The 14230-nt window shown below is 46.6% G+C and overlaps 1 protein-coding gene across 1 annotated transcript in view; it reads right to left on the bottom strand.

The window, feature by feature from the left end:
- Window positions 1-1671: 1671 nt before the first annotated feature.
- LOC130290388 (sodium- and chloride-dependent neutral and basic amino acid transporter B(0+)-like) overlaps window positions 1672-14230 on the bottom strand; it is a 37270-nt gene continuing 24711 nt past the window's right edge. Inside the window, exons 10-13 of the mRNA XM_056537971.1 lie at window positions 13903-14002; window positions 10991-11100; window positions 7027-7194; window positions 1672-1995 (exon numbers count right to left, since the gene is read on the bottom strand). Of these exons, the coding sequence (XP_056393946.1) occupies window positions 1756-1995; window positions 7027-7194; window positions 10991-11100; window positions 13903-14002 (618 nt within the window). The 3' untranslated portion in view covers window positions 1672-1755. The remainder of the gene's footprint in view (window positions 1996-7026; window positions 7195-10990; window positions 11101-13902; window positions 14003-14230) is intronic.

The following is a 14230-nucleotide window of genomic DNA, read 5'->3' as shown; positions in this document are numbered from 1 at the left end:
ATGTACTCCTTATCACCATTGTGATTATTAAGGTAGCAGGGCATAGACACATTCCTTTTTGAGGAGAACTGAAACTTTGCATGAACCTTCTTAGACCACATCTAAAGATGTCTGTTGACAACAGGGCGACTGAATTTGATAGACAGGTCTCTCTAGTTGTTTGTGGCTTACAATTAGCACAACAAAGTCAAGGACAGGAGGGGGGGGGAGCGAGGAAGCATGTCAGCACATGGCACTTCAGTAGCTTGGCAGAACCTTTGAGACCAAATTGTGTATGATTTTTGTCTCAGACAAATAGCAACCAATCACAGCTCATTTTAAGAAATGACAGCTGAGCTGTGATTGGTTGCTATATATCTTACAATAATCAGACACAATTTTGTCTCGGAGAGATTGATAAATCTGTGACACAGTGTCTCCAGCTCATAACCTGATCTGCCAGGCTGATAGATTTATTTTTAATTGTCCCCTCCCCTTGTTAAAGCCAATGACTTTACCCATTCCCAGCATTTATACCATATATTCCATAGGAGAAAGAGTTCCCAGTTTTTGGGAATCTGATTTTGAATTCTGTTTAACTTTAACTGCATAGGAAACATAAAATTTATCCTGAGGTTTTGTTGTACAAAATAGTCAACAGAGCAATGAACAGGTCTTCTTTATCACTGTGCTATTTACTACCCCTACCCATGAAGAATAGGCCCTGTCAGGATCCGGGTAATGTGAGGATACTGGTGGTGGATTCTCTGTGTCAGTGGGGTGATGACGTGGGCCGTACCAGGGGAACGGAGTCCAAGGGGTTACTGGTATTAACCAGAGCCCGCCGCAAAGCGGGATGGACTTGCTGCGGCAGGTAACCCCCAGGTCGTTCCACCCGATAGCGACTCAACCCCGACTGACGAAGAGCACACCGAAGAGCAAGGTCGGACATAGCAGAAGGTCAGGGCAGGCAGCAAGGATCATAGTCAGGGGCAACGGCAGGAGGTCTGGAACACCGGCTTGGGACATTCAAGAAACGCTTTCACTGGCACAATGGCAACAAGATCCGGCAATACAGGTAAGGGGAAGTGAGGTAATATAGACCAAGGCACAGGTGAAGTTACTAATTTGGGCCAATCAGCGGCGCACTGGCCCTTTAAATCGCAGAGAGCCGGCGCGCACGCGCCCTAGGGAGCGGGCCCGCACGCGCCGGGACTGGACAAACGGGGAACAGGTCGGGTAAGCAGGCTGGGATGCGAACCGCGAGTGGGCGCGTCCCGCATCGCGGGTCGCATCCCTGCCAGAGACACTAGCGCAGCGCTCCCGGTCAGCGGGTCTGACCGGGACACTGCGAGTAGGTAAACGCTGCGAGCGCTCCGGGGAGGAACGGGGACCCGGAGCGCTCGGCGTAACAGGCCCGTCAGTGTTTAAGTCTCAGAAACCCCATGAAAGCCCATTAACACTTGTTTAATTTTGCCAATGAGGGGCCCGGCAGCTGAGGGGGGCCCACCTGCACTTCTCCATGGCCAAACGCAAACCAACCGAGACCGTAAGCCAGAAAGCACTGTTAATATAAAAGAGGAAGACATGCATAAATGATAAATAGAGGTCATGGTGTAGTGGGGCCCCATTTCAGGCTGTGAAATAAATATTCTTAACACCCATGAATAATATTGTTCATTGAAATGGTTTTAAAATCATGTATTTAATTTATTGTAGGTTCTGTACAAAAACGAATATATGTCAATGAAAGTAAATACAAAATACGCAGCATCTTCAGTCACTCTGAAATGATGGATTATCAAGCCCTGTAATGTCGGGAATGTCCACCCCTTTGTCTTCCTGCTTAAAAGGTTCCTCCTTCATTTGTATGTATCTCTCTACAACTTTTTTATCTGAAGTTTCCTTGTCTTTGTTCGTTACGCTTTCGTCTTTCATATGTTGGTATCTCTCATTACGATTTTTTGGGAGGGCAGGACCCCAGGTGTCAGTCGGTCTGCAACAACTTGCAATGCGCTGTATGGGTGAAAAAATGATCTTTAGTACAGTGCTATTGTTTCTGTCAAAAACAACAGCAGAACCTAACAGACTCCATTATTGTTACGCCTAGCGCTCCGGGTCCCCGCTCCTCCCCGGAGCGCTCACGGCGCCTTTCTCCCTGCAGCTCCCCGGTCAGCGCTGACCGGGAGCGCTGCCCTGTCATGGCCGTTGGGGATGCGATTCGCACAGCGGGACGCGCCCGCTCGCGAATCGCATCCCAGGTCACTTACCCGTTCCCGTCTCCTGCGGTCATGTGCTGGCGCGCGCGGCTCCGCTCTCTAGGGCGCGCGCGCGCCAGCTCCCTGAGACTTAAAGGGCCAGTGCACCAATGATTGGTGCCTGGCCCAATTAGCTTAATTGGTTCCCATCTGTTTCCTGGCTATATCTAGTCTCCTCCCTTGCACTTCCTTGCCGGATCTTGTTGCCCTAGAGCCTAGTGAAAGCGTTTTTGTGTGTTTATACCCTGTGTACCAGAACTTTGCTATCTCCCCTGACTACGAACCTTGCCGCCTGCCCCCGACCTTCTGCTACGTCCGACTTTGCTTCTGCCTACTCCCTTGTACCTCGCCTATCTTCAGCAGCCAGAGAGGTGAGCCGTTGCTAGTGGATACGACCTGGTCACTACCGCCGCAGCAAGACCATCCCGCTTTGCGGCGGGCTCTGGTGAAAACCTGTAGTGTCTTAGAACCGGTCCACTAGCACGGTCCTCGCTATCCCTCTCTGGCACAGAGGATCCACCTCCTGCCAGCCGGCATCGTGACAGTAGATCCGGCCATGGATCCCGCTGAGGTTCCCCTGCCAGTTGTCTCTGATATCGCCCGACAGATCGCCCATCTAACCCACCAGCTGTCGGAAGTGTCCACCATTGTGCGCCAACATTCGCAACTTCTTCAGCAATCATCTCCTTCGCCAGCTCCTGCACCTCCTCCGCTGCGAGTGGCCACTCCTAGCCTCCACCTGTCCTTGCCGGACAAATTTAATGGGGACTCTAAGTTTTGCCGTGGCTTTCTTTCGCAATGTTCATTGCACCTGGAGATGATGTCGGACCTGTTTCCCACTGAAAGGTCTAAGGTGGCTTTCGTAGTCAGCCTTCTGTCTGGAAAAGCTCTGTCTTGGGCCACACCGCTCTGGGACCGCAATGACCCCGTCACTGCCTCCGTACACTCCTTCTTCTCGGAAATCCGAAGTGTCTTTGAGGAACCTGCCCGAGCCTCTTCTGCTGAGACTGCCCTGTTGAACCTGGTCCAGGGTAATTCTTCCGTTGGCGAGTATGCCGTACAGTTCCGTACCCTTGCTTCAGAATTATCCTGGAATAATGAGGCACTCTGCGCGACCTTCAAAAAAGGCCTATCCAGTCGCATCAAGGATGTGCTGGCCGCACGAGAGATTCCTGCCAATCTGCAAGAACTCATCCATCTAGCTACCCGCATTGACATGCGTTTTTCTGAGCGACACCAAGAGCTCCGCCAGGAAAAAGACTTAGATCTCTGGGCACCTCTCCCACAGTATCCGTTGCAATCTACGCCTGGGCCTCCCGCCGAGGAGGCCATGCAAGTGGATAAGTCTCGCCTGACCCAGGAAGAGAGGAATCGCCGTAAGGAAGAGAATCTTTGTCTGTACTGTGCCAGTACCGAGCATTTCTTGGTGGATTGCCCTATCCGTCCTCCACGCCTGGGAAACGCACGCACGCACCCAGCTCACGTGGGTGTGGCGTCTCTTGGTTCCAAGTCTGCTCCTCCACGTCTCACGGTACCCGTGCGGATTTCTGCTTCAGCCAGCTCTTCTCTCTCAGCCGTGGCCTGCCTGGACTCTGGAGCTTCTGGAAATTTTATTCGAGAGTCCCTAGTGAATAAATTTCGCATTCCGGTGACCCGTCTTGTCAAGCCACTCCACGTTTCCGCGGTCAACGGAGCCAAGTTGGATTGCACCATACGTTTCCGCACGGAGCCCCTTCTTATGAGCATCGGATCTCATCATGAGAGGATTGAACTTTTGGTCCTCCCCAATTGCACCTCGGAAATTCTCCTTGGACTTCCCTGGCTTCAACTTCATTCCCCTACCCTGGATTGGTCCACTGGGGAGATCAGGAGTTGGGGGTCCTCTTGTTCCAAGAACTGTCTAAAACCGGTTCCCAGTACTCCCTGCCGTGACCCTGTGGTTCCTCCTGTTTCCGGTCCCCCTAAGGTCATTAAGGACTCTGCCTGCCACAGGAAATGCCCCTCCCCCCCTCCCAGTCCCGTCAGGCAAGCCTCTGTGCCACCCCATGGCCCCCGTCCTGGTGTCACACTGCCCCGTGCCAGGTCTCGCCCTCTGCCCTCTCTCCCCATTCCTACTCCTGCGGTTCTGCCTGCCGTTGAGGAATCCCTCCTTCCTTTCCCGGTGTCCTCATCCCAGGGGAGGCAGTTACCCGATAAAGAGAAGGGGAGACCTAAGGGGGGGGGTACTGTTACGCCTAGCGCTCCGGGTCCCCGCTCCTCCCCGGAGCGCTCACGGCGCCTTTCTCCCTGCAGCTCCCCGGTCAGCGCTGACCGGGAGCGCTGCCCTGTCATGGCCGTTGGGGATGCGATTCGCACAGCGGGACGCGCCCGCTCGCGAATCGCATCCCAGGTCACTTACCCGTTCCCGTCTCCTGCGGTCATGTGCTGGCGCGCGCGGCTCCGCTCTCTAGGGCGCGCGCGCGCCAGCTCCCTGAGACTTAAAGGGCCAGTGCACCAATGATTGGTGCCTGGCCCAATTAGCTTAATTGGTTCCCATCTGTTTCCTGGCTATATCTAGTCTCCTCCCTTGCACTTCCTTGCCGGATCTTGTTGCCCTAGAGCCTAGTGAAAGCGTTTTTGTGTGTTTATACCCTGTGTACCAGAACTTTGCTATCTCCCCTGACTACGAACCTTGCCGCCTGCCCCCGACCTTCTGCTACGTCCGACTTTGCTTCTGCCTACTCCCTTGTACCTCGCCTATCTTCAGCAGCCAGAGAGGTGAGCCGTTGCTAGTGGATACGACCTGGTCACTACCGCCGCAGCAAGACCATCCCGCTTTGCGGCGGGCTCTGGTGAAAACCTGTAGTGTCTTAGAACCGGTCCACTAGCACGGTCCTCGCTATCCCTCTCTGGCACAGAGGATCCACCTCCTGCCAGCCGGCATCGTGACAATTATAAGTTATATTGTAAGTCAATGCCATCTGTTGGGCACCTCCTGCATCCGTCATGCAGTGGATCTGGTACAGTATTATGGCTTTGGCCATATCAAATCCACAATGTAGATGATAAGAGCAGAGTCTTTATGCTATTAACATAACATTTAATTAAATATTATTCTAAATGGTTATTTGCATTTTATAAAGTAATGGCACATCACTAGAACATGTTGACACTATAGGATCAGTGGGGATACGATCTCTGGTCTAATTTCTTGGACATAGAGGCATTCTGACTTGAATATTACTAGAACTTTCTGAATGAAACTTTAACACTATTAAGCCACACTTGCTGGCCATTATTGCTCCACACAGAATCTGTGATCAATGTGCTACTCTCAAAGCCCTGGAGATGGCGCTGCTCCCAACTAATTAAAGCAACTATGAAATTCACATCAGTACTGCTGTCAATACAATAGGAGGATAGTTACCATGTTACTCAGGCTGGCTCGCCAATGACTACCATCTTCTAGGACTATTTAGCCAGCAACCTATTTTCTAGGCCCTTGCATTGATCCCACTTTGGATTGGGCCCAGAATTTCTCTAAACTGGACCTTCGCCTTTCATCCTGATATGTTTCTTAACTAAGCAGACTCTTCTAAGAGCTAGCAGTAAGCAGGGAGAGACGAAATGCCGGCACATACGTGACTAAGCAACACTGCAAGCGTACAATGCACACAGGGCGGGATCCACTGAAAGCCTATAGTGGAGGTGCGTAGCCAAGGTAGAAAGCACAATGCAAAGACAAAGAATAGACAGAGGCCACACTCACCAGTCAGGTCTTTTATTCTTATCCAGCCGGCATAACAATGGTAACAGGCGGGGGAGCGGGGTTGGAAGTGGGGAGCTCCGGGACAAGTTGTTGATGGCGGCTTAGCGCACTTCCTCTTCTGACTAGAGCTCCCCGCTTCCAACCCAGCTCCCCCGTCTTCTAGGAGCTAAACTGCAGCACACAGCTCAGCACCACCCAGTACACATGGATTATAATCTCCTCAGGAGGGGGGATGGGATTGGATCAATCTTGACGCTACTCTCAGTGCTTAGTGCACCAAGAACCCTTCAGTAAATATAAAGAAGAAAGTTTGCGGCACTTGCAGGAATCAGCTTCCAATCTTTATTGCTTGAACAAAATATACAACACAACAGGGTGACAATATAACATCTTGTGTTATATTGTTCTCCCATTGTGTTATATTCAGTTGAAGAAATTAATATTGGAAGATGATTTCTGAAAGTGCAGGGGTCTTTCTCCTTGATATTTTCACTAGAACTGATCCCACTCAAGTCTAAAAGAATTCTAAGACCTGGGCAAACAGCTTGCACCAAGCAAGCTCCATCAGCAGTTCCCCTCTGCCACTAAGACTATAAAGCCTCCTAAAGTTGCCTTGATTTTTTAGGTGAGCTCACTGTCTATGTTTGTGACACTCCTCAGGTCTTGCTAGACATCCTACGAGGGGCATCTCACAACATTGATTCTGTCACAGCAATGCCAATTACCCATACCCCGGGTTCTCACTTATTCTATACAAGCAAATCTCAGGCTTCCTTGACTCCACACGTGGGCTAATGCGTACACACCCAGTGCAGCCAAACCACAAGCCATCCCGAGCATCCCTCCTAACAGTAAACAGCTGTGAAAAGGGTCATTCCTGATGCCAAACCAAGCAACTGGCAGAGTCTGACAGTGCCACTGAGCCCTGAAGTCCACCAGCCCCCAGCCACCCAGGACAAAAGAGCATAATGTATATCTCCATTACATGTTAAAACATATCAAATTACCATCTGTCATTTAATATCTTCATTTTATACTGACCTGCAAAATATTTCCTTTACTTTGGATGATCTTGACACCTGCCATAATTGGAATCCATATAAGGCAGAAAATAACCATCAGAAACCCCAAGGTTAAACCCCATTTAGGATACAGAACACCATTATTTTCAGGGGGTACAAATGTTAACAGTGACCAAATTAAAATCACCTGGAAAAAAAAATTTCAAATTTATTAGGATATTAATTTAAAATACAAAAACTGTACATTGAAGCTACTTAAATAGCTTTTCCTAAGAACTCCCTTCCTACGAAGTTATCCCTATGATAATGATAGGGGATCATTGTCTGATCACAGGGGTCCAACTGCTCAGCCATTCACTGACTGAGATGGGACACCACTGAGGCCAGTGATTGGCTGAGCGTACAGGTCCAGCTCCAATCATCTTGTCTTGGAAATATAAAACCACCTAGACACCAGAAGATAATGGAACAGGATATATGGGGAATATGTGAATATGACTTGGTTTTTATTTTTACCCTGTCCCCAAGAATATATCATTTTTCATGCTGGATTTCACCTAACCCTAATAACATTTCAAACATAAATGTAAGATTTCTGATATAAATAAACCTTATCAAAAGAAATGATGAATTAATAAAGAGGGGCTTCTCTATTAGCCAGTGCATAGGTCAGCTACAAAGAGCATCTGTCTCTTTAAGTCTTTGCATGTATTATACTTCTTTAACCTGATGGCGACACTGCAAGGGGATTGAATACTTGCTGTCAAGTTTCCCAATAGATTAAACAGAGGTCAGCAATTAAGCAGAGGCCAGACAGATACCCTATGATCAACTTATTTTTTGGGGGACTTTTCTAAATACTTTGTCCAAAGTCCTCAACTCTTCAAGTTCATATGAGAATGAGGCGGGTGCTTCCATTCTAAAGGCATGTTTAGTTACCTATTTTATAGGTTACAAGCTAGTACACTAATATATGGTGTAATGACTCATCCAAAGGGTTAAACTTTCTTGAGGTTTGGCTTAGCCTTGTTGCTTAGCTGCACCCGAACCAACCTCGTCTGTTAGCAGCTAACCAGGTTGAGCCTGTAACTGTGGTCAGGGCCGGTTTTAGACTTAATGTCACCCAGGGCAAAATTAAATGTGGGGCCCCAAAAGCCGAACAAGTCAGTCACATTTCGTTAATTCAGGATGTAGCATGCCAAGAGTGTTGCAAGTTTATTAGCCTCTTAAGGATGCAGGGCATACCTGTATCCCCTGCGCCCGCTTCCCTGCTATGATGCGGCCTATCAGCCGCCAGGACCCATGTCTAATGCCGTACATCACCAATTGCAGTGATGCCCAGCATTAACCCATTAAAGTTGATCACTACGTCTAATGTGAAAGTAAAACCGTTCCCGGCAGCTCAGTCTGATGGATGAGGGAGAAGGTAAGGATGGGCCTATAGCCTAGGCCCAGAAATAGCAAGGGGGTTGGAAGAGACACACAGACGCCTGCAACTGCAACTTTTTTAGCAACTTTTCCACATGAGCAATAATGTTCAAAGATCTCCCCCAGAAGGGTGACACACACTTTAATAGTTGCAGAATAGACTAGTTTCATTTACACCTTGTAGGGAAGCTGTTCCTTTAATCCAGGCCACCCATGTAAGGCCAGTATCCTCTATCAATTCCCTCAATCATTAAGGCCAATGCCTGGCAATGCATAGTCTCTTGGTCTCTGGCTGGTGTCCTGAACACAAGTCCTGCATACATCTCCCTCTGTATCACACCAACACCATGTGTCCTGACTAAACACAGTCCGGGCTTGTCCTCTCCAGAATCACTCACAGATAGGGTTGCCACCTGGCCTGTATTTTAGCCACCCTGCCGGTATTTTTATATAAAAAATACCGGCAATGCATTTGCCGGTATTTATCCAACCAATCCTCCAACTCCCAGAATGTTGCACCATATACTATACCAGTGTTTCCCAACCAGAGCACCTCCAGCTGTTGCAAAACTACAACTCCCAGCTGGGAGTTGTAGTTTTGCAGTAGCTGGAAGCATTCTGGTTGGGAAACATTGACCTATACTATATACTTCTATATAGTCCAACTTGCTGGGAGTTGTAGTTTTCATTTGGGACAGCTGCTCAGCCACAGGCTGTATCAGGGCATGCTGGGAGTTATAGTTAGTAACTAACTGCAACTCCTGAATGTAATAAAAAAAAAGCGATAGAAAAGTTACATCAAAACAAAAATGGTACTGTTAAAAACTACAGATCGGGGTGCAAAAAAATCAGCCCTATTACAGGCCCTGTATAAGAAGAAATAAAAAAGTTTTAGGGGTCAGTATAGGTCAGAATTTCCCCCGCATATACCGTATTTATCGGGGTATACCACGCACTGGCCTATAACACGCACCCTCATTTTACCAAGGATATTTGGGTAAAAAAAGTTTTTTACCCAAATATCCATGGTAAAATGAGGGTGTGTGTGTGCGCGTGCATACCCCAATACACCCCCAGGAAAGGCAGCAGGAGAGAGGCCGTCGCTGCCCGCTTCTCTCCCCCTGCCTTTCCTGGGGTCTAGAGCCGTGCTGCCGACCCTTCTCTCCCCCTGGCTATCGGCGCCGCTGCCCGTTCTGTCCCCCTGACTATCGGTGCCGGCACCCCATTGCCGGCGCCGATAGCCACGGGGAGAGAAGCGGCGCCGACAGCCAGGGGGAGAGAAGGGGCAGCGGCCCCGTTGCCTCCCCCCATCCCCGGTGGCATAATTACCTGTTGCCGGGGTCGGGTCCGCACTGCTTCAGGCCTCCGGCGTGCGGCTGCGTCGTTACCATGCACTGCAGGGCGCAGCGCATAGCAACGACGCAGGGGACGCACGCCGGAGGCCTGAAGCAGCACGGACCCGACCCCGGCAACAGGTAATTATGCCACCGGGGATGGGGGGAGGCAACAGGGCAGCGGTGCCGGCAATGGGTGCCGCTGCCCCTTCTCTCCCCCTGGCTGTCGGCGCCACTTCTCACCCCCTGGCTATCGGCGCCGGCACCGATAGTCAGGGGGACAGAACGGGCAGCGCCGCCGATAGCCAGGGGGAGAGAAGGGCCGGCAGCAGGGCTCTAGACCCCAGGAAAGGCAGGGGGAGAGAAGCGGGCAGCGACGGCCTCTTTCCCCCTGCCTTTCCAGGGGGTGTATCGGCGTATAACACGCACATAGACTTTAGGCTAAAAATTTTAGCCTAAAAAGTGCGTGTTATACACCGATAAATACGGTATGTATCCTGCGATGTTACACACACATATATATATATATATATATATATATATATATATATATATAAAATTAATTATGCAAATTTGCATGGCCGGTATTTTTTTGCAAGAAAGGTGGCAACCCTAATGGCAGAGCAGTAAGAGGCACAGGTACTTTAGCTTGATAGGTGTTTAGGTTAGAATGCTCTATAACTCTCTCTCTCTTTGTTTTTATCCACCACTTAAAGGGGTATTCCAGGCAAAAACATTTTTTTATATATCAACTGGTGCCAGAAAGTTAAACAGATTTGTAAATTACTTCTATTAAAAAATCTTAATCCTTCCAATAGTTATTAGCTTCTGAAGTTGAGTTGCTGTTTTCTGTCTAACGGTCTAACTGTTTTCTGTCTAACTTTCTGATGACTCACATCCCGAGAGCTGTGCAGTTCCTATGGGGATATTCTCCCATCATGCACAGCTCCCGGGACGTGACATCATCATTGAGCAGTTAGACAGAAAACTTCAGAAGCTAATAACTATTGGAAGGATTAAGATTAAGAAGGCCAAAGAGGTATAACTCAAAACATATATATATATATGTCCCTGTTACAGTAGCAACTATCAAAATAACTTCATACCAATAAAGGGTTTGCCAGTCCCTTATCGAGATGTTGTTGTAATGGGGATTGAATATAGTGTTGACTTATTATAAAGAATTCATTGTAGCATTAGATGATAACACATAACACTTACCGCTAAAAGCACAGGTGACACAAAATACCAGCAGGCTCTCCACCACAGCCAGAAGATCCAGGGCTTCTTTCCTATCATCATCTCTATATCCATGATCACCCTATTGCCACCTGTTGGGTTAAAAGAAAAATAATAATTCAATATCATTAAGATGTGATGAGTAATAATAAGCAGGAAACAGAAGTTAACAATCATAGTATAACTATAACTAAGGATTACATAATGGAATTTAAGAAACAATTAGTTATCTAGTTAAAGGGGTACTCCGGTAGAAAACTTTTTTTTTATTGTTTTAATCAACTGATACCAGAAAGTTAAACAGATTTGTAAATTACTTCTATTAAAAAAATCTTAATCCTTACAGTACTTATTAGCGGCTGCATACTACAAAGGAAATTCTTTTCTTTTTGGATTTCTTTTCTTTCTCTCTGCTGACACCTTAGGAACTGTCCAGAGCAGGAGAAAATCCCCATAGCAAACATATGCTGCTCTGGACAGTTCCTAAAATGGAGAGAGGTGTCAGCAGAGAGCACTGTGATCGTGACAGAAAAGAAATCAAAAAAGAAAAGAATTTCCTCTGACGTATACAGCTGCTAATAAGTACTGGAAGGATTAAGATTTTTTTTAATAGAAGTAATTTACAAATCTAAGAAGGAAGCAAGCAGGAGGCACTCATGGATGCAACACGTAGATTTATTCATGTGCGGTCACAGGATGCAACTTGATCAACCAGCCGTTTCACGCTAAATCGCTTATTCATGACCTTGCATCCATGAGTGCCTCCTGCTTGCTTCCTTCTTGGTATTGGACTTTTGTTCCTATTGGGATCGAGCACCTAGTGAACACAGCTACACCTGGTAACCTGAATTTGGTTGCAGTTCACACCACCTCTGGCTTTTGGTAGGCGGCAGTGCCGACTTTCTACTTTTCACGTTGACTAATTTACAAATCTGTTTAACTTTCTGGCAACAGTTGATTTAAAAAAAAAAAAGTTTTCTGCCGGAGTACCCCTTTAACCCCTTAAGGACTCAGCCCATTTTGGCCTTAAGGACTCAGACAATTTAATTTTTACGTTTTCATTTTTTCCTCCTCGCCTTCTAAAAATCATAACTCTTTTATATTTTCATCCACAGACTAGTATGAGGGCTTGTTTTTTGCGCGACCAGTTGTCCTTTGTAATGACATCACTCATTATATCATAAAATGTATGGCGCAACCAAAAAACACTATTTTTGTGGGGAAATAAAACGAAAAACGCAATTTTGCTAATTTTGGAAGGTTTTGTTTTCACGCCGTACAATTTCTGGTAAAAATGACATGTGTTCTTTATTCTGAGGGTCAATACGATTAAAATGATACCCATTATTACATACTTTTATATTATTGTTGCGCTTAAAAAAAATCACAAACTTTTTAACCAAATTAGTACGTTTATAATCCCTTTATTTTGATGACCTATAACTTTTTTATTTTTCCGTATAAGCGGCGGTATGGGGGCTCATTTTTTGCGCCATGATCTGTACTTTTTTTTGATACCACATTTGTATATAAAAAACTTTTAATACATTTTTTATAATTTTTTTTTTAATAAAATGTATTAAAAAAGTAGGAATTTTGGACTTTTTTAATTTTTTTTCGTTCACGCCGTTCACCGTACGGGATCATTAACATTTTATTTTAATAGTTCGGACATTTACGCACGCGGCGATACCAAATATGTCTATAAAAAATGTTTTTTACGCTTTTTGGGGGTAAAATAGAAAAAAACGGACGTTTTACTTTTTTTAACATTTTATTTTACACTTGAATAGTCCCCATAGGGGACTATTCATAGCAATACCATGATTGCTAATACTGATCTGTTCTATGTATAGGACATAGAACAGATCAGTATTATCGGTCATCTCCTGCTCTGGTCTGCTCGATCACAGACCAGAGCAGGAGACGCCGGGAGCCGCACGGAGGAAGGAGAGGGGACCTCCGTGCGGCGTTATGAATGATCGGATCCCCGCAGCAGCGCTGCGGGCGATCCGATCGTTCATTTTAATCGCGAACTGCCGCAGATGCCGGGATCTGTATTGATCCCGGCACCTGAGGGGTTAATGGCGGACGCCCGCGAGATCGCGGGCGTCGGCCATTGCCGGCGGGTCCCTGGCTGCGATCAGCAGCCGGGATCAGCCGCGCATGACACGGGCATCGCTCCGATGCCCGCGGTTATGCTTAGGACGTAAATGTACGTCCTGGTGCGTTAAGTACCACCTCACCAGGACGTACATTTACGTCCTGCGTCCTTAAGGGGTTAAAGTCAGGTTTAAGACTTATTGTTGGCAATTCCCTTCATTTATCTTAAAGGGGATTGCCAAAACAAGGTTGTTTTGCTTCAAAAACAGGATCCTGATGTTATCTATTTGAGTAAGGAGTACTGAGAAATAATTGAAGACGACATTAGACCATTTCTGTACCATTGGTTGCATATTTCCTTCCTCATCTCCATGATCAACATATTTGTTAAATAAATAGTTCATGCTCCTGACCATATTATGGAACCATGGGGCATTTCTTGATTATTCGACACCAATAGAATTCTATGGGCTCATGCCCCATATTCTGTATGGAGGTATCATGGAGTAGTGGTGCATGCAGGGAAGAATACAACACCTCACAGGTAACACTTACTGGCATAGGGTCTATAGTATGACATGTGCCCTAACTGTAAAGCCAACAAAATATTTCCTTTCAGAACTATAAATATGTTCAAACATGTAAGTTATGTCATTTTCAGTAGTATAAGATCTAATAAAATGACAGGTGAATTTGCATGTATGATGTCCACCACATCTAATTGGAGAGATTGTTATTCTCTCTCTTAGTCTTATGACATACAAAATATCTAAATATTAATTTGTACCTACCATAAATCCATATAAGTGCCACCAATTCAAATATTGCGGCAAATAAGACAGTCCATCCCCCACAAAAGAAATCAATTAGAATAACCCAGTAAATTCCGGCCTACAAATGAAACCAAAAAGATGTCACATAATAAGGTTTTAAATATGTGGTAATGAAGACACTTATGTAGATTAAAGGAAAACGCTCACCCGTTCACCCACACTAAACCCAATACACCGGGTTATAGTGCGGGTGAACAGGAGACCGATGTGGGGTCTCTGACTTATATACATACCTGCAGTCTGTGCCCAGTCCCTCTGAAACTCCTCTTTTGTCTTCAGTGAATTG

This window comes from Hyla sarda, chromosome 9 (genome assembly GCF_029499605.1).
Source record: "Hyla sarda isolate aHylSar1 chromosome 9, aHylSar1.hap1, whole genome shotgun sequence".
Taxonomy (NCBI): domain Eukaryota; kingdom Metazoa; phylum Chordata; class Amphibia; order Anura; family Hylidae; genus Hyla; species Hyla sarda.
Note: the sequence above shows the minus strand (reverse complement) of the source record. Positions and strands in the feature narration are given on the sequence as shown.